Raw genomic sequence first — 25,203 nt, forward strand, 5'->3', positions numbered from 1 at the left:
GGGATAATGCATTCACCACCTAATAGCCTCACCGGGGGCTGTCACATTGGTGTATGTACTTGGTTGTATGTGACGCGGTCCTAGTAATAATAATAATAACAATAATTTTGTTTAATGCTAAAGTGGGGATTTTCTCACCAAGCTATGTAATACCATCATTCATCTCTTGTTTCACTACATTTTATTGCTTGTATCCCTACTTCATTTTTAAAATATAATTTTCAAATGTACTAGTTTGTTTGGTTTTTTGTTATAGAATACAGCTATACTAGTGTGACTGTTCTATTAGGGTGATTGCTGTATTAGAGTATCAGGAGTCAGCCTTTTACCTACCAGGGGGCATTCACTATTTCATATTTTCATTGTGGTAGTATTATGAATGCAGTTAGATAAAGGGTGTGGTCATCATTATTGAGTAAATAGATTATTTAGTGGTATGGTCTTCGCGCTTGATCGTTATTAATCAATCAGTCAAGGCTGTTAATGGGCGTTGTCTCATACCTATCATGAAGTTACAGGCATAAACACTTTAAATAACTTTGTAGCATCTTAATATGCTGTTCAAGGAAGGTGTTGATATGGAAAATTAATGCCTTGATATGGTTTCATTACATCAAGAAGAAGATGACCAGCATGATTGAGGATAAAAGGAAAGACAAGGCACAGTTGGCACACACTCATTGGAATTCCAAATGGCACATTCCACTAGTGAGTTTACTATTGTGGCATAAAGCATTGGCCATGTGCTGCTTCATTTGGCCTCCAGCCTTGCAACTGTGGTCAGGCTGGCAGTCAGGCAGGCAGATGAAAATTCAAGTTTCGGTGATTTTTTAAAATTCTATATCCGGCTGCCTGTACTTGTTTTTCATGCTATGTTTGATGGTATTATTCCATAAAAGTGACATAAGATGTCTCTAGGATGGTTTTAAGACAAAATTTTAGGCAGCACGCCTCACTGTTGGGGGATCCAGTACTACCATACTGTTTTATTTGAGTAGTGACTGCTCTATTAGAGTATCTCAGTCTTGACATCAAACTTATTTGCTCAGTTTCTTTGTAGTGTACAGGTACAGTTTCAGTGGGGGGGGGGGGGGGGGGGGCAGAGGGCAGAGGGCACGTGCCCCCCTTCCTTCATCCCTTTCCAAAAAAAAAATTGCAGACAAGATTGAGATACTCTAATAGAGCAGTCAATCACTCTAATAAAGCAGTCACAGTGTTCATGAGGCAGTGTAGCTTAACTATGAAGCTATGAATAAGGATCTGAATAAGGATCTTTATAGTATATACATTTGGTAAAGGACAGCCATTATTGCTGTGACCTTTTTTTTTTTTTTTGCTCTTCAATTTTTCAGCAAAGTGCATCCCCCTTTCCAAACTCTGGATCTGCCCCTGAGCTTATACATATAAAGTACATAAATAACTGTTTTCTGCGTACTTCAATACAGTGTGAATAATTCCCAGTCTGTTTTTTAACCTAAATATTGTCCTAGAAGTCCAAGGGGGCAAGATAGAACCAGGGAATGCAACCCCCCCCCCCCCCCCCCCCCCTTAGTACCCTGTCAGATCTGCCTATGTCAGTAATTACAACATCCATTAAGTATACAATTACAGCCAGTAGCTACAGTACATGGCCAAAGCCGAAAGTAAGTGGTATATACAGAATACTTGTAATGTATGGGAAGCTTAAGTTTTTATTTCAGCCATAAGCACTCACATCTTCCTCATATTTTAGAAGTAACTCCTAAGCTTAGCAAAGCAAAGATTGAGTTTAGGAGCCCTACATATTTACAATGAAACTCTACATCCTAAGATTGAATGGTAAGTCTAACTTTCACAAAGGACTGCCAAGCAACATACTAAATAAATGTGGCATCACAGGAAACAGAGGGTTGTTCTAGCTAATGACAATACCCTAAACAGCAAACGATGCTACTCCTCCTAGTGGTTGTCCTTGCAGCCATGCCATACATGGCAGCATGAGTAACTGCCAACCAGAGTATGTCACATTTAAAATCTGTACAATTTAAAAAATGTCAATCATTCAGCAGCTTATGCTAAACTGGCATGTGCAACACTAAGTATTGAGTATGGATTGTGTTATAAGAATTTAGTAAACACTGTTTTATAATGTGCTAGCTTCTAAGGTCCACAACAAACTTAGTGTGTTTCTGTTTTTGCACAAACTACAGGATAATAACACATCATGGATCATCAGTTTGAGTTGGAGAATCCTACTGGTAAGATCTGTCTGGCTAATTCTGCTGCTACGTATGTATGTAAATGTACCCCAATGTCATGCAAAAACAGCTTGGCTGTACAAAAAGGGAGCATCCACAAAAGTGAAAGTAACTGGTGATTAAGAGTTGATATCTGCAGAAGGTAATCCAACTATGTTTAATTTGGCCACCTCAATGTATGATTGTAAAACATAGTTGGATTATGATTACCATTCATTCTTGGCTGCATCAGATATAAGCTCTTTTAGTCACCAGTTACTTTTACTTTTGTGGACACACCCTCTCCTCTTTGTACAGCCAAGCTGTTTTGTGCAAGGGGATTTCACTCAATTTTGTAACTATCAGATAGTATCTAAGAGGTAAAGTAGCTAATTATCTAAACCAAAACAACCATATTGTAAAAAAGAGTGCCGCCCCCAAAAAAGGCCAGGGTGAAAAAAAGATGTGAAATCAAAGGTGGAAGCCAAGAAATGGCTGTGATGGTAGGTTAATGGCAACTTTAATGATGACAATTCAGGTGAATTTGCATTGCCTCCTCCAGGTTTCACTAAGATTCGGCATCAAATTCACCTGAATTGTTGTTATTAAAATTTTTGCCATTAACATACCATCACAGCCATTTCTTGGCCGCCACCTTTGATATCACATTTTTCTCACCCTGGCCTTTTTGGAGGTTGCACTCTTTTTTACAGCTTGGCTATTTTAATTTAGATATCACTTCTTTTTATTGCAAGCCACAAAGCTGGCCAAAAACTGGCTTTGGTGCTTCCTTTTAACTTGGGTTTTTTGTCTTTACTGCAGGAATTCTGGAACAAAAGAAGCAATTGTGTGTATAGCTTTTTTGTCTGATTAAATATTAGTATATTTAACACTGAATAAATTGAATGATTATCACATGGGTAATAAGGTGACTTCTTACGTAACTGAACTGTAGCTGAAACTCTCATTGTTTGTAGTTGAACTCATGTCAGGATAACTTGTTCCTAGTTGAACTCTCTACATGGTGATTTGTTTCCAGCACATTTCTACTGGGTGATTTGTTTGTAGCTGATCTGTCTTCAGGGTAACTACTCTATTAGGATGACTGCTCTATTAGAGTATCTCGATCTCGCACTTGCTACACCAAGTTGGATTTTGTGTTATAACTCTGTGGCTTTAAGTCTGATTATTCTTCTACATCATTGAGCCTTTCTAAGATGATTACTCCATCTGTACATTGATTTTCAAAGCATTTCTCCAAATGGTTTTTCTGGTAAGTGGACATATCTTGATTATTTAACATATCTAGAGAATTGAAATCAATGCATTATTATAGTGAACTGCCAATTATGTAACTAGTAAGGTGAGCAAATTACAATTTTGAAGAGTATAAAGAAGTGAAAAATGTTAGTTTTAGTACAGTGCTCAAGTGGTGGGAGAGTTGGAGATGTCTACACCATCAGATATTCCTTGATATACAAATAATTTAAGGAAGTTTACTATTATCTAGATAATAAACTTATTATCCTAATCTTGATAAGTCTTCTGATATCTAGACAATCGGATATATCTAGATAATCGCACACCTCTATTACACATCGTTGGTCTTTTCATTGTGTCTTTGTGACTTTTAGCTCAAGTTCTTTCAAACCTCAAAAGGTTTGTGGTTCAATAGTTAACCTATTCACACACCAATTTTCAGCTTCTTCCCATAAGTGGTTTACCCTGTAGGCGTGACAACATATTGGTGTTATTTTTCGTGAATAATCACTAATAACTCCTTCACTGTTTATCGTATTTCAGCCTAACTTGGTACCAAGATGCACCTTTATACCCCCTTCTGTGTGCCAAATTTTAAGGCAATCAGGTTATGGCATACACATTTTATGGCAGTTTTTGTAAGTGCAAAAAGAGGAAGAAAAATAAGAAGGAAAGAAACGAAGAAACTAAGCCAAATTTTGAAGTCGCACATCTCAGAAATGCTGAGAAGCAATTTTGCTGAAATTTGGAATATGGAGTACTAATGTTGGTGGGTGTGTCCACAGCAAAAATCGTTTCATTTCATAAAGACAGCACAGAGCTGCGAATGCGCGGAAATTGCGTTTTCTTTCTTCCTGCCACTATAGAGAAACTCACCAAATATCGGTCAGGCTCCAAAACCAGACACGATTACTCCAGCTACAACTGGAATTTTTGTACGACTAATATGTCTTTAGATAGTTCAAGGCTGTGGGACTTTGCACACCAAGTATCAGCTTTCTCGGCTTCTTTGTTTGGTGGCAGCAGCCCTGCAAAGTCATTTCTGATTCATACATATAATCCAGAAAAATATCGATTCACAGACACCCACAGTTTACAAATCACATTTGCACCCATCAACAGTTTTATATCTTCACGTTGTAGAAGAACTCATCTACTTTCTAAATATCCCCAGTTTATTTAATCAAATCCTTTTACTCACGAATTACAAATCAAATAAAATGAGACGTCACTGGAGTAATAATCACACCATAAATTTAAATATATGGAAACTTGATTAAGTATACATTGTTTGAGATAAGTTTATGGAAAATGTGTACTGTATACTTTTACGAACAGTGTATACTTCCGTACACTTAAACTCATGGTGCGATTATTACTCCAGTGATGTCTCATTTTATTTGATTTGTAATTCATGATTTAAAGGATTTGATTAAATAAACTGGGGATATTTAGAAAGTAGATGAGTTACTCTACCATGTGAAGATATAAAACTGTTAATTGGAAATAAGTGTGATTTTTAAACTGCGTGTGTCCGTGAATCGACTTTTTTCCGGATTATATGTATGAATCGAAAATGACTGCAGGACTGCTGCCACCAGACAAAGAAGTCGAGAAAACTGATACTTGGTGTCCAAAGTCCCACAGCCTTGAACTATCTAAAGTCATATGAGTTGTTCAAAAATTCATGTTGAAGCTTAAGTAATTGCATCTGATTTTGGAGCCCGTCTGATACTAAGTGAGTTACTCTACTCACAGTATTGCATGCCAGCTTCTTGGGCCGCATGACACACTACCATGTGTCTTGATAATCTATTGTGTAGTAAACAAGTTGATGTTATCAATAGTAGGGAGGGAGAGTATCTAATAGGCCTGTGCAAAATGAGCACGTAAGGTGAGCTGGCTTCTTTCCAGGCGTGTTAATTGCATGAAAGGGGACGTGGAATGTGGCACGTTGCTAAAACACGATATTGATACCACCAAGAGATACCACTATGCCAATAAATGCAAGCATGTCAACTTCAAGTAGAAGAATCCCAGCTTAAAAAGAAGAGAATGGCGATGAGAAAAAGAGCTGCAATGAAAGACATAAACCACAGCCTAAGAAGAAGAGAACAATGACGAGAAAAAAGAGCGGCAATGAAATACAGCCAGAAAGTGGACCACAACGTAAGAAGAAGCACTAAATGAAAACTACGAAAGATAACAGACAGCCCCTAAGTAGAATCCCCAGCCTAAGAAGAAGTGTCAGATGAAAGCTATGAATAAACAGACAAGGAAGACTCTACAATGTTCAATAAGATATATTGATTTTGATGCTCTTATGAAAGAAGGCACTACCGCATTGAAAGAAGAATTTTCTGATGGCTCCTTTGTAAGTGATGTGTGTGAATTGAAGTAGCTGTTGACTGAATTAGTTGAATATCTCTGCAATACATTTGCAATGCTCCACAATAAAAAGGAAAAGAGCTTGCAGATGCAGTTCCAGCTGAGATGGTATTCATACTACAGTACATTTCTTCTCAAGGAAAAGTACTTATTGAGTGATATTGAACTAGAAGAAACTAAGCATCCAGTGTTGGCAAAGCTTAGATAGGTGTGGCTAGAATTTTGTAGAGAGCAGTCGATATCTGTGCCTGAATGACATTCAGCTATGACAACATTGTTGTCTGCTCCAGAAGAAGATGGTGTTTACTATCGGTTTGGCAGAGGAACTCTCTGTGAAATGCTCCACCATTAATACAAACATATAGACACTGCAACTAACAAGAACTTGATGTAAGTCTTTTACAAGCCACAAGTTGGACATATAGCAGACTATCTGCAGTATCAAAACTGTGGCTTTATGTGTTTTCCCCATGCAGTGTTTATTCCATTACTTAAGAAAGTTGATCAGAATACAAAGAAGATCAAGCTAAAAATAAACATGGAGACAATTTAGTAAAGGTAATCTATAATTGCAATGTACTGTTTTGTAATTTATTTGCCTTTTAGGTTGCTCATGAGTATTTGAAATAGACTTCACACAAAGAGGACTTCTTACTTGCTTTAAAACAGCAGTTACCAGTGACGTCTTTTGATAATGAAGCAGCCACAAACAACATTTATGAAGAATGGACTAGAAAACTTTGTAATTCCAGAATACAAGAATTCATGCTGGCTACTAAGGTGTAATATGAAGGTTTTATTTTGAAGTAGTGAACAGCATATAGCTGTAACAACAGAGAATACATGTGGGCTCAAAAACTTAGCATCGTTTTTCTCTGACTAACTATGACTTTTATGCAATTGTATCATAGTCATTAGGTTAAAATTTTTGCTGCTGCTGCTGCTGCTACTACTGCTACTGCTGCTGCTGCTGCTGCTCTTGCTGTTGCTGCTCGCTGCTGCTCTTGCTGTTGCTGCTCGCTGCTTATTGCTACTGCTTGCTGCTGCTGACCATAAGTACAATGTGGAATTTCAAGAAAGCATTTGATCACACTGTGATGTTGCTAATCTAAGCATAATTATACATAACTGTGTGGTGCTGAAATATCTGTACAATATTTCACACTGCCAATCAATTGTTCCTTAATAAAAATACTCAAATTCAACAGGTATAGCTATAAACATTCGGAACTTAGCTCATTCAGGAATTAATGCAAATGACATGATAATGTGCTTATACTGCTTACCTTGATATTGACTGTCATGCCCTTTTGTACATTTTGCATCTAAAGTGCTGCGTGTACGTATGGTAATGACCAAGGTAAGTGATTCTATCCAGTCTGCTTGGAATAGATATCTGCATTCTGGGACTTACAAAGCCAATAAAAAGTTGATCAGGAATGAAAATTTTTGCCTAATGGCTATGATATAATTGCATAAAAGTCATAGTTAGTCAGAGAAAAATGATGCTAAGTTTTTGAGCCCACATGTATCCTCTGTTGTTACAGCTATCTGCCGTTGGATGATTGATTCACTACTTCAAAATAGAACCTTCATATTACACCTTTCATCCAGCTTGACATGGTTTTAACCATTACCCACTCACTGTCAATCAGTAGTACAGACAAGCTGATGTAGGAACTTAAGTTAATTGCATACATTCAATGACCATTTTGTTATTAGATTTTGCTACATATACTTTAATCACTAGAAAATTAAACAGATTTATCTTATTGATTAAAATTATCAAAAAGTATGTTTCATTGATTGGCCTCTGCAGACAATCAAATAAGAGTCTTGACAAAACCAAAGATTTTATGAATCATTTCAATATTATAAAAATAACCAGTTGTTTATAGTAATGCTTAGGTATGAGTGAAATTCTGATGTGAATACATTAGTACAATGTCAATTTATTTTGACTTACACAACTATTTTTCAATCACAAAATTAATTCTGAGAGCCACTACATCAAAGTAACCATAACACGGAATGTGATTGATGGAAATAAATAAAATGTGGTGTATGATTTTATCTCGTGGTAGAGTGTCCCTGTGCCAAATTTGCAGAAATTTGGAGAATGTGTTAAATTTTCAATTTTTATGTATGGCTAAAAATACTAGAATTTCCTGAGGCAATGTCCTAAATTGCTCAATGCTGATGGAGGTCCAGCAGGTGATTTTGAGTAATCCATAATATGGAGTAACATTTTTTAACATATAAAATAAACTATAGACCATATTGCAAGGTTTACCCAAGAAAGCCCTATCTTCTGCCGGACTAGTGCTTCATTATAGCTATAAAAATTAAATTTGATCAATGTGCCAAAATGTATGGTTTTCCAAAATAGGGTCACTTAGTTTTAGTAGCTAAACAAATGTGGCCTGGTAATCTATTAATAGAGTTATAACTTGCACCTCTATAAATCCCTTAAAGAAAATAATTGATACTTTGACTGCCCATATCTTGGGAATGACTAATTCAGTATGTAGCCTACCCACCTGGCAGCTATAATGCAAAGATGTTGTGTTTTGAAGAAAGACCTATGGAGCTATGCACGTATGTTGTGTTTTCGTTTTCACTGTCAATATACTCATGGCATGGTGCACTGGCTTTCTTGGCTGCATGACATGTCTTAATCTACCGTATATAACCAAGAAATTATCCATATAAGTATATTCTCTTGTTCATCACAGATGTTGGATACAGTGGACCACTAATGAGTATAGACAACGAGCACATATCAGACTGTTTATATGGTCCACAAATGATTGATGTGATCATGAGAAAACCAGGTAAGATAATGATTAACTGACCCAGTACGCATAGCATCATTATCTTTAACAGAGTTTTCATTTATGATCAGATACTACAACTTGTTATATCAGAGTTTAATACCTAACTGTAAACTGACCGTCAAAACTCTAAAATTACATGTAGAAATTCCTAGTAATGTGGAGAATTTTGTCATCAATGGAGAAACCTCAAGAATCAGATGTCAGAGGATTATCAATTTTCTACTCGTTCAATTGGATACTACAAGAAACTACAACCAGTTTTGTAACTTGCTTGACAAAATATCAATAGCAGCTGATCTTTCTGAAAAACTGAGGGCAGGTATGTGTAGTGTAAATTGGAAACCTTTATCGCCATTCTGTGATATCCACAGAGTTTCACTACAATCACTGGAATGATAACTCCACACATCATCAAGCTCCACTCACAACACAACCCAGTCATTGTCATGTTTCTGGACCTAGTGCCTCAAGTAACATAGAAATTTATGTACATTGTAAATTATTTTTTATCTAGGTAAGCTAGGCAAAAGAGATCTTGCTTCCTTAACTACTGTTCATTGTGCAGCAGCAGACAGTATTGTTATCCGATGTGTTGATGATGGACCTTCAGATGACAGAGCAGACAATCACTCATTCAGTATTCACAACACTAAAAGAAGATACAGACTTACTACTACCACTATTACTAAGTGTAAGTGCAAACACACTGTATTTTGAAGTTGCATATGACACTGTTTGTAGCAGTATAATACATGTATGAAAAAGTTCAGTATAGTCTGCCCTTTCTATAGTAGGATCATGACAGTGCATGGTGTAGCTATATACTGTCGAGGCAACTGCGGTATATAGGTGCCTCAGTTCAATTGAAATATTGAAATTGAATGGAATAAATTTAACCCTACAAAAGATTAAGGACCAATGAAACAGTCAGATATTCTAATAGAGCATTCAGTCAGCACTCATGTATGTCAGGCTATCAGTTTAATGTATACCCAGAGCTTGAAATTACAATTTTAAATTGTTATGACAATATGTCTGAACATATGTCGAAGTGTTCAGACATTTCAACTTTTGGTTTGACATAGCCAAGTTCAGTGTAGTACTGAAATAAGTAATAACTATGAAGTGACAGGCAAGTGGCAAAAAATAAGTAAACCACAAAACCAATAAAATACAAAACAAAATCGCAAAACCCAGTTATCCCAGTCATCTAGTATAAACTTGTCTAGCTTCTCATCCTCCCTTATCAACATCTCCATCACCAGCATTGTATTTCTCTTCATCACCATCAAACACTACCACATCACATTCCAATGTGCCTGTTTGCTACAATTTCTTCGTGTAGTGCATACTCCGTCAACCAAAACACTGCAGAGTAGAGTACTAACCTACAAGAGATAATAGTTTGCTAACACTAAAGTGGTACACAAGATGTGGGTCAGCTAGTCTTGCTCTCTAAGCAAGCCAGCCTTAGCCGCGCACCTGTATTGTGAGCACACAAAGTTAGACTTAACATTAACTTACCAAATTTCCCAGGTTTCAACAATGAGTAACACAAAGAATAGCACACAAAACAACTTTCATTCAACAAAGAAGTAGGGAAATAATGACATGCAGAGTACGCACCAGCAACTTTTGGTACCACAAGGGAAGTTTTTTTTTGTACGTAAAATGTGGCACTTGCTCAGACACGTGCTCATAGAATTGTCTCGCACCCAGTCCGACTTCGATCGATTTACAACAAGTGATTCACAGCAATCCATACATGCATATGGAAGGCTTTCCTTGCAGAGCTTATGATAACATCCGGACACTGGACTAAATCCGGTCAAATTGCATAGATGTCTGACCATAATGCAATTTGTCCGGACATAGTCTCCCATCAAAGCACAAGGAAGGAGCCTAAGGGCTGAACTGGTATGCTGTCAATAATAACAGTCACTTGGTTGCTAGGAGAGACTCACAGTAGTGAGTCGCAAGGCCAAGAAGCACAAAGCGTGCGCCCACAATAATAAACACGCGACCACTACTGTGAGTCATTTACATGAGGGATCGATTATGCAATCTTTTTAAATCTGCATGGCGAAATCTCAGCCTTACTAAAAGATTCCGCCTCGAAACCAGGGGCATGTAACCTTTGTATAATGAGTAACTACCACACGAAAAGTCAGGCGAATTGTTGGAGTAGTTTGTTCCATCACCCACCCATTTACAATGCATTAATTAAATTATTTATTCAAATGTGCATCGTTCTTTTTTTCATTTTCTTCGTCATCGCATCCCATTAGAGCAATTTTCTTTCAACCATGAGGTCGTATTGTAAAAAGGCTGCGGCTATCAAGGGCTTTTTACACAATGTATCTGTACATTTAATTTCGCTAAAAGTTGTTTGTTAGTTTATGAGATCGCTTTTGTGCTCTTTGAAGATTCAAACTTGCCGCCATGACATCGAGGTGTGAGGCGCCCACCTCAATTCCCAAACCCAAACAGTATGGAAGTGGGCAAGGTCATTAGCCATAGCGTGCTGGCTGATTTAATAGACATTGTGCTGTCAATTCTTGGTTTAATTGGGTGAGTTCTGTCCAGTCACTGATTTGTTTTAAATTCACCACGGTATGCCTCCACTGACTCGTTATAGCGTGACTCCAGCCCATGCAGGGCTGTACATAGCTATAGCCAGCTGTTTCATACCTGCTGTAGTGATATAGTTGAAGTAACTTACTGCTACATTACCCGCGCACATCTTTAATCCCGCCCCAGCCCTTCAGTGCCTGTGAAACTAATTCAGTATTCACTTAAAAAGCCAGCATCAGCGCATCACCTTTCAGCACTTAACCCACAATTATAAAAACTCTTTAATGATAGCATGAATATACTGTAATAGTAAACATTTACATTATGATGATCCCATAAAATTAAAAAAATGACTACAATAGCACAAGAAGCCAGATACACTAGTGTTTGGCCATGAAGTACCACCAAGAGTTCATAATAGTAGTGGGGTCTTGGTACCACATATTAATTTTTCTTCACCGTTTGCATGATTTGTCCATTGACCATAAACTCACCCACCAACAGTCACAACATCAGTATCCACCCTGCATATACAGAAAGGGATACAGTATGGTAAGGCACAGCTAACTAAAAGCATGTAATCATATAGTCAGACTAACATGTCAACAAACACTTAATTCCACTATTATGATTATTGTTAAAGTGATCATCCCACGTAGCCATTCCCAAGATGTATTCAGCATACTGCAGCAATTGATGACCAATTTTAGAATATATTACTTGACTTGTTTTGTGGTTCTCACCTACATTGTTGACATAACAATTTTTGTTACTAGGAGACATATAAACTAGGAGGGACTAATGGTTATAGCATAATGGTAAACAAGTTACACAACAGCAAAGGAAATTTTAATAAACTAGCAGTGATTGGATAGTTGATAGATAAAAGTATAAGACAATTTGTAGATTTTCCAGTCCTGATTGTTTGAGGATAAGCACATTAGCTGCTATAAGCATGAAAAAAGCAATTTCAACGCAAGGTTTATGATGCAAACTCATTATGCACCTACCAATGTGTTACCCTACCACCCCCCTTGGATGTAAAGCCTGTAAGTGGTGCTTTACAAGGCGAATTGACATAAAACTGCTGCTTCACTATGGGGCATTTGACAATCATTCATTGAGCACCCAAGTATTTTTTCTACGCTATGTCAAATCCCCCACGTTGCAGCTGGAGCCAATGGTGGGGATTTGACACAATAGGTTTGTCTTACCATAGGGCATTTAACATTCAGTTGTGCCCACTATAGCCCTATATATGCCCAAAGGAGGGGGTTAGTAGGGCAATACATTGATATGTGCATTATATATAATATGGTGCATCTACTGGGTTAAGTAGATTAAGCCTGTATCTTGCGGGTCTAAGCATGTTCTTCTCCTGTTTTGAAAAATAATCTTTTATTGCCTGCCCCTAACTGGAGTTTGCCTGACACCTTCAACATCACAACAGCTATCTAAAATGGTTAATTTAGCTTTGACCATTGGCAAACTGCAACACTCAACAATTATATCAGAGTATACATAACTCTATATATCTGCCCAGTTACTGTGTAGTAGGGTCCATGGTTGTCTCAGATCTGCTCATATTATTATCACATCAATCAATCAATGCATAGTAATTACGGCCTACTGTATGTACGCATTGAGCTGAGCCCTCAAAAATATTAACTCATTTGTAGTATTGACTTACCCGCTAACCATTCAAATTCCTGACATGTTATTTATAGCCAAAGTTTTCACCATACATTATAGGAAGCCATAAAACTATATAGCCTATTAACCTTTCCTGAACTGTTGGTGGAAGCACTTGTTTGCTCTTGACATCTTTTGTTGTCATCACCAACCATCTTGGTTGGTTGAAACGTTGAGAAAAATCCTCTTTCATTTTTAGCTGTTTTCTCAGGGTTCAGCTCAACTTGTTCGCGGTCTGACCCACACAGCTAGAACAAGCCAGCTACGAGGCTCTGGCCTACACAAGCATAGTATATAATCCCAGGAAGCTACTATGGCATGGCCGCATGGGAGATTCCTGTCTAAAATTACGACGGTAGTTATATAGCCATTTACAATGATTTAGCTATACACGAACTTACCCGGAAATTTGCTGGGAGAATAGTGTGATGCATTCAGTGCCGTCAGGCTTCATGTCCATTCGAGGCATACATTCAGCAACAACTCACAGCTAATTCAGCTCCACTTGTCACGCACAGATTTCGACTAGACTAGTTATATCACCAACCCACTGCTTCAGCAAGACTGTAGCCTCGGCTTTGCCGGTTCTTATTTACGTGAAACATCATGCAAGATATCACGTGAGTCCTTGCGGGAATTTGAACATTATTTTCAGTTTGAATGAATTTTCTCTTAGCAAGTCACTTTTAGTAGCGCTTCTAAACACTGAACTTGGAAGCTTTTGCTACTAATTTAGCTAGCTAATCTGTTGCTGAAGCTGTTATTATGCATGCATGCATGCAGTGTCTCCTATGTAATATAATACCTAACTGTATGTTCTCTATTCAACAAAAGTAGTGATATCCTGTGCCAAAAACAGCCCAGCTGTAAAAGGCCAAGAATGCACAAGTACATGTTCATGGAGTAACCAAAAGACATGATATTGATATTATGTCTTTTGGTTACTCCATGAACATGTACTTGTGCATTCTTGGCCTCACCTTTTTTTACAGCTGGGCTGTTTTTGGCACAGGATACATTCTTACACTCCAAGGGAGTGACCACAAATGTACCATTGCCAACCCTCTGGTGTACTGTACCCCACATAACAGCTGTATGTGACATCTTACCACCATAATGTTCATTTGCTAACAGTGGACGTATTGTGAATTCATCATCCACATGTCCATTCAATTTGGCAATTGTCCGGCCAATTTTGGTTTGCGAGGACATTGTGGCAGGACAACAGAGAATTCTTATCATAAGCTCTGTCCTTGTAGTACCACTTACAGAAAGTTGTTTTGGCAGTGGATAACCATTTTATAAATGGTTCGGACACTTAAGTCACACTTGGTCAGACATTTGCTAATAATGGTCGGAAATTGTCTGATGTCCGACCATAATTTCAGGCTCTGTGTATTAATGGCACTTAAGTTGATCAATTGTTCTGTTAGTTTCTTAAGTATCTGTTATATTTACATTTATGCATTCAATAAAATAGTTACCATATTTTACCATCATAAGAAAACTTTCCTGCTACAGTCAGCAGAGATTAAAATCTTGGACAGCACATTGATTATATTATTATCAAACAATCTGCTTGCATTACATTACTGTATAGAAATTCTGATGAGAAATCAAATGCTGACATAATCTTCTTGTTCTCAAAAGTAATGAAATAATGGCCGCCCAGAATAGAAATATCTAGAAGATGTTAATGTTTACATGTCACCTACAGACAGCACCACGGTGGTGCCTACAGATACAACAACTGGTGTGACTGTGGCCAATAATGATGGTGAAAATTTACAAACTAATTCTGCTTCACTATCAACTAATGTGAGATCCAGTGCTACTGAGTCACCTTCTGTTGTACTACCTTGCACTGGTAGTGGAAATGGTGATGTTTCACGAGGGTGTAAGTGTGTTTGCAATTGTTCTGTGTTATTGTAGCATATGCATGCATTACATACCAAGCTATACTTACAATAATACACCATATAATTATCTGCAATGTTAAGATACACAGTCAATTAATAAAACTGTAACAGCAAAAAACAATCCAATTATTATTAGGCACACATGGTTATTAAGTGCATATTGCCTGTTAAGCGCATATGGTATACCTGCACTGGACATCTGTTTGTTAAGCATATATGCTGTAGTTGAAATTGCTGCTGCATGTCGCATGCTATATATACAGCAAAAGATTGTTACAAAGTGTCACAGTATACTCAATGCCTAACCAGGCATGTGTCTAGCAGACACTACTACCTGTAGTAATGATAACTGCACCCAACTTCTCAGAATTACCATTTCCTTGACTGTATTTGACTGAAAGCTGGTATTCAAATCACGTTAAAAACCATAGTGGGCATAAGCACTGCCTTCTTAGCAGGAACTCCTTGGTATCATTGATAAGTGCATGTGCTTAACAAGCATGGTAAGTTTCACGAATAATTCCTCCAAAATATAAGTACATGTGCTTAATAACTGGAGTCTACTGTATGTATGTATGTATGTGTATGTATGTGTGTGTATGTATGTATGTATGTATGTATGTATGTATGTATGTATGTATGTATGTATGTATGTATGTATGTATGTATGTATGTATGTATGTATGTATGTATGTATGTATGTATGTATGTATGTATGTATGTATGTATGCATGCATGCATGCATGCATGTATGTATGTATGTATGTATGTACACACGTTATTGTGCTCATTGAACATCATGTCATCAACTACACTACCAGGTCTGCACCAACTGAAGTCAAAGTATAATGCTATAGTTCAGTCACTACCTAGTGACTATGAGAAGACACTACAAGTTGTACAGGATCATTTAACTGATGATCAGATTTGTGATGTGCTTACTAGTCCCAACTACACTATTGCTAATAAGACTATACTGAATTGTCTGATAGAGAAAGTGAAATGCACAGCTAATATTGCGGAGTTCTCTCATCAGTTGGAAAAGATTGCTTCATTACTTCCTAACCCAAAAGCGTTATCATCAGTGATAACAGAATTAAGAGCAGGTTAAAAATAAGACATGTTAAAGTTTAATGTTTAGTACAAATAAATTCTAATTTGTAATTGTTAGCTAATGCATAACTCACTGTATGGTAATATTGGGATCAGTACCAAGTCTTGTGAAGTTTAATTGAAGTTGTGTGTTGCCAGGACCACTAATTCAGCATGTGCTGCAGGTAGCATTTCTATAGTGTGCAAAGGATATCACTAAAATTTGGTGCACTCTTTTTTGTCAGCACACAGCACCCAAAAGAATTTCAAAGAGTTTTGGTCATATTCCGATCAACCATTTATCTATTGTACCACATTCTATGTTCAATAGTATGTTTAATAGAATGAATGACTATTTGTGACTTGGTCTGGCAAAACCAGTCTTATCACCCGTGACAGCAGATTTGATTTTTCGCCTAGAACATGCACAAAGCTACATGAATTACATAACTATCAAATTTCACAATCAAAATCAGCTAGACTTGAGTGGTCTGCTTTGCTGGCTGCTTTTCCCAAGTGCAGTGGCAAGTGGTTAATGGAGCTCTGGTCAGCCTGGGGATGGTTGTATGTGACTGTACAGCTCCGTGGCGTTGAATACAGACCTGTGCTGTAAAGGTCCTTTAATTTTAGCCAGCTGGATGGCCCATAACTTGTCCTAATTCATCCCTATGTGCTCCTCTTTCATTTTGTAAACAACATATTGTCCTACCCTCCCTCCACCACCCCTGTTGAAGCTCGCCTGATACAATTAACATCAAGTTAAACTATCTAAAATGGCAGGAAACTTAGCTGTTGGTTACTTGTACAGTGGGTGCTCTGTAAGGTGAGAAATTGGTATAAAACATGTGAAAATTTGATACATGTAGCTTTAACCATTGGCGAGCTACAATAAACTGAATACTTAAAACCAGCATTTCTCAATAGGCAATAAGACTGGTTTTCCCAGACTAGGTCACAGTCACGGATGAATTTAAGCAGAGATATTCCATAGTCATGACACTCAAGATAATTGTTTGTTGACACGTGAATTCCTTGTAATAATGAAAGTTTCCATAGAGGAGAGGTGTCCAGGATGAAGAGAATCCATCTGAATGATAAGTTTAGGTTACCTAAATATTTTGTGGAAGGTGTGAAGTTACACATTATATGGTGAGCATGGCCACCAACTACTTATATACCACATTGTGACACATTTGATCATCCCACACAGTGTGGTATATTAATTAGGTACTATAAGTATATGCACTGCTACAGCCACTATGGCAGTGGCCATAACAAAGTATACTCTAATTGAACAGTCGTCATATTTTACTTAGCTGTTTAAAACTTAAAATCGCTTTAATTTTTGTCTGCAACCATGATCATACATCACACAGATATCACTTTGCCTAAAAAACCTTGCCCTGATTGTACAAGTTTTTAAAAAAATGTTAATTTAAAGAAGTAGGGATCTATGCAATAAAAAGTAGTGAAACAAGAGATGAATGATGGTGTTACAGCATAGCTCAGTGGGAAAGTCCCTAATTTGGCACATTAGTAAATAATAATAGCTAATGTGCCAACATTTTTGTTCAATGCCAAAGTAGGGACTTTCCCACTGAGCTATGCTGTAACACCATCATTCATCTCTTGTTTCACTACTTTTTATAGCATAGATCCCTACTTCATTTTTAAATTAACAATTTTTTGTTGTTGTGGCACAGCTAGCTACAATGTAACTTGTATTAGTTCACTTGTATTTTCCACATCTGTAGGTATGGGGAAGACAGATACCATCACTTATAAACATCTTTCCCATTTGCTCAGTGAGAAGTAGAGTTCCCCATATTTTGCGATTATGGGCTTGCTTCGCTGTAGTTTGGGGTTCTCCTTGCTGCACTCTTCAATAATGTGTATCCCGGGATTGCATTCTAGATCCAAGTATCCCTGTGTGCCTCCAGCTGTCAACCTTGTTGTTGCTGAGGGGCATGACCCTGTCTCCTTTAGAACAATAATGTAATAATATCGTGCTTGTTTTTTTTCTTATAAAAATATGTCTACCAGAACAATGTAACTTGTAACTGTTCTATCATACATGACTGTTGTATTAGAATGACTGTTGTATTAGAGTATATCTCAAGTCAGCTAAGGGGTGTGCAGCTAGCTAGACTAATAAGGAGTGAGGTGATTTTGTTTACTGTTAATTAAGTAGTTAAATTGTTAAGAGGTGGGGTCTCCATACTCTATCACTATTAGATCTTTGTTTGATGATCGTGGTTGTGAACCTGTCATGAACGGGATCTCGATCATGAAGTTGCAGATATCTAGCTAGCTAGTGTACCTCTTATAGTAGCACCAGGACTGAAACGCTTCTGAAATCCAACTCTGAAATAATTTTGTGGCATCTAAATATGCTGCTAAAAGAAACTGTTGATATGGAAAATTAACACCTTGATATAGTTTCGTTGGATGAAGAAGACAAGCAGCCTGATTGAAAATAAAAGAAAAGACAAGGCACAGAGGGCCTGCACTCGTCAGAACCCCAAAAGGCACATCCCACTAGTGAGTTTGTTATTGTGGTGTAAAATGGTGACTGCATTGCTTCGTTTGGCCTCTAACCTTGCGACTGTGATCAGGCAGGCGGTGAGGCAATGAGGCAGTGGGACTAAAAGTCGCGTTTTGGTGATTTTTAAAAATTCTATATCCAGCCACCTGTAAGTGTTTTGTTATATATTATGTATTATATGGACTAGTGCCATTCCGTAAAGGTGATTTTCGTCGCGTAAAATGTCTCTAGGATGATTTTTAAAGGCAAGGTTTTGGGTGGTGCACAAATTTTTGAGGTGATCCCTACTTAAATGGTACTACTGTACCGTTTGATAGTATTGTACTGTTTGATATAATATGTTGTACAATATTTATGCATAGACTATGTCCTTATTTGGAGGATATGTAAAATAGCGTATTCAATTTTTAAACACTATCACAGGCATGGGTTCTGCACTTCAAAGAAATGAAACAAATCCACCTCAAAAAGTTATTGGTAACAAAGGTATGTTAACCCATTTATGCAATGAACAGCCATGATGTACACTTCAGATTTTGCCCCACTCCATGTACATTATCATGCCATACTACAATTAATGCCTGATGACTATGAACAGAGTGTTGGAAAACTACAGGATTATATCAGTGATGACCAGATGTGTATCATATTGAGTAGTAGTAACTCTGCTACTGCCAATAAGATAATATTGGACTGTTTAATTGAGAGGATAAACTGTAGAGAAGATTTACTTGATCTGTGTGATCAACTGGAGAGGATTGTTATATCACACCAGTTGAGTGTGCTAATCAGAGAATTAAGATCTGGTGTGTTCTACTGTACCATTTGTTATAAGTAATATCATATCCTATGTACTGTCCTTATAAATGTGTAACATAATGTACTCGTAATGATTTAAGAGTGTGTGACTGCAATATTAGAGATAGTTAGCCATTAGTGTCATATTTATGGTTTCATCTAATTTGATTGTATGATTGAAGCATAGCAACTTATTATCATTAATGTCACCTCTTATGTCCATGACAAATTGTCTGGAACCTTTTAGTCTAGCACAGAAATCTCTCATAAAGACTTAAATCTTGCAATTATAATTTTTTATTATTATTCTGTGCAGTGTATGTGACAAACATAGCTAAAGCATCACACAATTCCAACTGGTTGAATTAATAGCATTTTGTCAATTTAGCTTATGGCATGTACTTTCTAGATACTCAGAAAAGTATTCAGCCTCAAATCAATACCACATCCACCGTTACCAGTGAAGGGCAACAGCAATCAACATTATCTGGTGAGTTGTTTATTAGTTATTATTGCTTGTGTACTGATTTTTTTAGGTGTGAGCAGTCCATTTTATCACATAACATTTTCAAAAGTTTCTTTAGATCTGAGCTCAGGAGGTAATAAGCACGTAGCTGTCAGATGAATTAATTGTTTAGCACAAACATATACTGACATACAGAGCTTGTAAAATATGGTTATTTACTATTAGTTGTCAATGAAATATTAAGACATTAACCCTTGTACTTGTTAGTTTACTTCTTTAATAACATAATTATGACTGGTGAGTCTATGCATACAGCATCAAAAGAAAAAATGATGCTGGACACAATCATATTCAGTTTTTCATCTGAACATTGTAATTATTTTATTCAGTGGAATTTTCTGCTGACCGACAGGTCGATGCCTTCAGACCAGCATAACTCAATAGTACTTTGTTTTGCTGGTAGCACAAGGTCAGTGGTGGATTTAGGGGTGGGTCAAAGGGGCTCTTGACCCCCCTCCAAGAATTTTTAGTATACATGTCAATTGTGTTTTATATGTGATGAAAATCTCATCCAGTGATGTTTTATCTTTCTATTTTTGACTGTTAGCTGCAAATAGCTACCACCAGTCTCTATCGTATAATGTCATACTCCCAAGACTCCCAACGGTCAGCAACACAAACAGTAACTTCCTTTAATTGTTGTCTAAATAGCTATATAGTTCTACACACTAAAATTTGTTAAATGTATAAACCTTTCAATATTCAGAATTTGTCAGCAGCTTCAAGGGAGCTACATTGAGTGTATTATCTAAGATCCTGTCTAGTGACTACACCCCTGGGGTGTGCACTGTGCAGAGCTGCTGTACAGACTAGTTCAGCAGGAGGGTAGTTGGAAAATCTACAATTGTACACTATGTAAACATCAAAGTTGAGGTATCAAGATCGAGATTATTCTAATAGAGCAGTCACCTCTAATACAATAGTTGCTGAACCCATGCTGAAATCATTCTCAGATTCCATCTCAGAGGGTCTAATTTTCAAATATTTCCGGGGGGGGGGCATGCCCCCAGACCCCATAGGTTGGCATGCTTTACATGCTAGTGTGCACACTAAGGTGCATGTGTCTTCCCTGTAGTGTCATTTTATTTTGATCCCCTTTCCAAAAGCCTGGACCCACCCCTGCACAAGGTGTCAATTCATGTAGCAAAATGGCTTCCCATTTGTAATGGGAATTTTCATAATTACTGGATTGAATATACAGAGGCACTTCTCACATGACACTGTGTAACAGGCTGAGCATACCTGAAAACGAAGCGTAATGGCCACTTAACTTTTCAGCAATTGATGGTTGGGGCACACGTTCAGATGCAAACCTGATTATGATTATGTCCAACATCATTTTTCTTTTGATGCTGTATGTGTAGATTCACCAGTCATAAACATATTATTAAAGAAGTAAACTAACAAGTACAAGGAAAATTGGGAATTTTAAGTGATAATAAAAAGTATTGAAACAGGGAGGTTGCCTAGACCTGAAGACTGATATACTATATATAGTGAAGATTTGATCCCTAATTCAGTTATGGATATAGACTGAATTAGGGATTAACAGTCTGCTGGTATATCTTCAGGTGTAGGTGACCCTTTCACTACTTTTATTTCTATGATTCAAATCAAACGTATTTGTGTGGTATTATGTTGCCAGACCTTTAGTGTTCATGTAGAATTAAGGCTTTATCATGGTCTTTCCATAAGATTTTAAGTTCTGAGATGAAATAAATGTTCTTTTTACCAACAAAACAATTAATCATGGGAAACTTTACCTCACCAGACCCTATCTTGCTGATCAACTCATATTTCACTAAGTAAATACATAGTGCACCAAGATATATATAATTGCTAATTCAAAATTCCTACCATTTAGCAAATTTTATAATAAATAAAAATAAGGCCAATTGGGTTGCATATGTGACCCAGTCTGGGAAAACTGGTCTTATCGCCTATTTAAAAGTATTGAGAAACGCCAGTTTTAAGTATTTAGTGTGTTGTAGCTTGCCAATTTTCACATGTGTAACACCAATTCCTTACCTTCCAGAGCATCCACTGTGCAAGTAGCCAACAACTAAGTTTCCCATCATTTCAGATAGTTTTTAAACTGAGGTTGACTATATCAGGTGAGCTTCAAAAGGGGTGGGAGGCGGGGGGGGGCCTGGAAGGTGGGCAAGATGGTGTTCAAAAATTGAAAAGGAAGGTGTAGGGATGAATTAGGCCAAGTTTTGGGCCATTCAGGTCTCAAAATTGGCTAAAATGAAAGGAAGTTCACAGCAGAGTTACTTATTCAACACCACAGAGCTGTACAGCCACATACAGTCATCCCCAGGCTGACCAGAGCTCCATTAAGGCCCCACATTGCACATACAGATCGCCACTGGGCTTGGGAAAAGCAGCCAGCAAAACCTGACCACTCAAGCCTAGCTAATTTTGATTGTAGAATTAGATAGTTTATTCATGTAGCTTTGTGTCCTGGGTGAAAAATTGAGTCTGCTGACATGGGTGATAAGACCGGTTTTCCCAGACTGGATCGCACATATTAAAATGCATTATTATGTAATACTATGATGAAATTACTACACATGCATGCAAACCCAAGCAAATAGGTATGCTAAAATGGGTCTGTGATTTTGTACATATATGTATACTGCTCAGTAACACAATTTGATCCCTGCAAATATGTGGTAGTTAATGTCATTTTAAACAATTTTGAACAATTTTTATACTTCAGAAGAATGCACTGTTATAGTGTACCATAGGATATCCTATAATGTCACTGACTTATGCATTTTGTCATAAAAAGTAGATAGAAAACTAATGGGATATATAGTAATTTCCATGCATGTACAACTTGCGAAAGTCTGAAAAGTATTTTACAATTAAGTCGTCAAATAGTGCACAATAGATTAACATTTTATGACTATAGCACATTCTATCATTGAGGTATACACAATTCTAAAAGTCATGGCTGTAGTGGTGACGATGCAGTGACTAGTTCTACATAGCAATACTCAGCATTGCTGCTACCTTTCATTGATAAACCAACAGTGTAACAGAATTAACCTACTCTCCAGATTAAAGACACAATACCATAATGAGGGTGAAGACTTTGGTCCCAACAACTTATAGTTCCATATATTTTTACCTGAAAGAGGAAAACCTCTAAAAGAGGCAAACTTCTTGGTCCAAAATGTCATTATGTAGAGATTCCCTATGAAGAGATTCCCATGTACGTACTAATTGAAGTGTCCTGTTACAGTTTTAGGTGTATTACAGAAGAACTATACAAAACTGTGTTCCTGTCTGCCACAAGATTACATGAGCACTGTTAACCAACTTGAACTTCTGCTGGGAATAACTGATGATTCATTACAATATTTGAGAACAATTCATTCTTGTAAACTGGCTAATGAAGCAATTATCTGTGTTCTAATTAGGCTAATGGAGTCAGACACAGATGCATTAACATTCTGCGATAATATGGAGAAAGTGGTGGAGGATATAACTTCACTACAATTTATTGTTTCTCTAAGAAATGGTACGTAAGTGTAAAACTTGGGCATTGTGTTATTAAGCATAACTTTGAGAAATTTTACATCTGAGTAGGGATCATAGAAATAGAAAGAAATGAAACAAGGGAGGTCGTCTGCACCTCTAGCTGTATTAGTGGACATTTATTTCTTACTACAGCCTATCCATGACTGGAGTAGGGTTAAGTCTACTAGGATAGTTGCAGCCTGTAGGTATAGTTCATTATTTATATAATTATGATCCCTACTCAAATGCAAAATTTCTAATTTTTGTGTATGCTTGTTTGTTTACTTTGTTGTATGTAACATAATTCATTATACTGGTGAACCAGTGCATGTATACTGCATCAAGGGACAGAATGACACCAGACATATTATAAAATTAATTGAGTAAACTGAATGTGCACCCCAACTATCAATTACTTAATTAAACATGAGTTGGCCATTCTTCTTTGGTTTAATCTATTTTCCATCAAACAAAGTACAGTATGAGAAATGTTTATGTAATCATTCAGTGTTCCTGCCAGCCATGACATGCTACCAGTAAATCAACACATATGTAGTAGTGGACAAGATAGGGGTGGATCCAGGACCTGGCAAGTGGAAGGGCACAAACAGGCCAAGTTGTAGGTGGTTGGAGAGACCTAGATTCTCTTGTTAGACTGCTGCATTTTTGAAGCAGCAAATAATACACTTTTTAGTGGTACCTTGATTTGGCCTTTAATCAGAAGTATGGTTCCTCCACAAGGTGAGGGGGGGCATTTGCCCCAAATGCCCCATCCTGGATCCGCCATTGCAAGAAATGGGACACAATGGAGAACAAAGGTAAGTCATGCTTTGTAGCTGCTGCAATTGACAAAAAGGCGCATCTCAGGCTGAAGCAGTGAACAGTGAAGAAATCAAGCCTGTTACCTTAAAACCACCATAGTTGAAATAGGCTAGGCTGAAGGTATCAGTCAGCTGAGCAGTTAGTCAGTTTAGAAAATTCAGTTAAACAGTTTTTATTTAAATTCCAAAACTTGATGAAAGTTTTTGGGGTTGCTTTAAAGGCATGCTTGGATTTGATTATATTACTGCCAAGCTGGTGTGAGGAAAAAGTGAGGCAGACTTTTACTGTACAGAAAGTCCAAACCATTATGATGTCTACTATGCATTATACTACCACCATATTAAAACTTTTCTGGATTTCCACACAGGTTTTGCCCGTTTCATATAAACACAACACCGTCTTCTATACAAGGCGTCATAACTTCCATAAGCTTTGCGGGATAACAGACACGAGATTTGGCTCATCAGATTCCTTAATGAAAGGCAATTCAAGTGATGTGTAATTTATTGGTGGAAAGGAACCTTATGTCACAAAATTTACGTGTTTAGAGTACCCATGTTTTTGGAATGTTTTAGAACATATTATGGTAGGGTTTAATTAAGAAAGATTATTAATGATTACCAATCATATACAACAGCAATCATACAAAACTATAACTATAAAAGCCTAGCAAATTTGCAACTGGCCTACGTGTACAAAACTCAATAACAAAAGAACAATAGCACAGATTAATCATTACAATCTTAAGATACAACACACATCTCTGAAAAATAACTTGTTTTGCAGTCAATACGGTTGGACTCTTATTAAACATCCTTCTCCATGTACGTAGATTGATACTAAGTTTATTGAATTCAGTTGAGGGTAGCAAATTGTAAATTTGGGATTTTCCCACCAAGGTAATTAAATTTTCCAATATCTTAATGTATGGAATGTGCTTTATGACATCATCAGCAGTAAATAACTGTCATGGCAACTTTATTATGCCAATATGGTTGGCATTGGA

General features: G+C 37.2%; 1 protein-coding gene and 1 long non-coding RNA gene across 2 annotated transcripts in view; both read left to right on the plus strand.

Annotated features, from left to right (window-relative positions):
• The window catches only part of LOC136268271 (uncharacterized), a 49,325-nt gene that overhangs the window by 9,295 nt on the left and 14,827 nt on the right, over positions 1-25,203 (plus strand). Inside the window, exons 2-13 of the mRNA XM_066063559.1 lie at positions 2,190-2,237; positions 8,600-8,698; positions 8,751-9,020; positions 9,073-9,171; positions 9,216-9,392; positions 14,685-14,864; positions 15,708-15,992; positions 18,947-19,009; positions 19,057-19,329; positions 19,731-19,811; positions 19,858-19,920; positions 23,098-23,376. Coding sequence (XP_065919631.1) covers positions 2,204-2,237; positions 8,600-8,698; positions 8,751-9,020; positions 9,073-9,171; positions 9,216-9,392; positions 14,685-14,864; positions 15,708-15,992; positions 18,947-19,009; positions 19,057-19,329; positions 19,731-19,811; positions 19,858-19,920; positions 23,098-23,376 — 1,903 coding nt within the window. The 5' untranslated portion in view covers positions 2,190-2,203. The remainder of the gene's footprint in view (positions 1-2,189; positions 2,238-8,599; positions 8,699-8,750; positions 9,021-9,072; positions 9,172-9,215; positions 9,393-14,684; positions 14,865-15,707; positions 15,993-18,946; positions 19,010-19,056; positions 19,330-19,730; positions 19,812-19,857; positions 19,921-23,097; positions 23,377-25,203) is intronic.
• Positions 1-25,203, plus strand: part of LOC136268272 (uncharacterized) — a 72,967-nt gene that overhangs the window by 692 nt on the left and 47,072 nt on the right. The window lies entirely within an intron of this gene.

Source organism: Dysidea avara, chromosome 10 (assembly GCF_963678975.1).
Source record: "Dysidea avara chromosome 10, odDysAvar1.4, whole genome shotgun sequence".
In the NCBI taxonomy this organism is placed as follows: Eukaryota; Metazoa; Porifera; class Demospongiae; order Dictyoceratida; family Dysideidae; genus Dysidea; species Dysidea avara.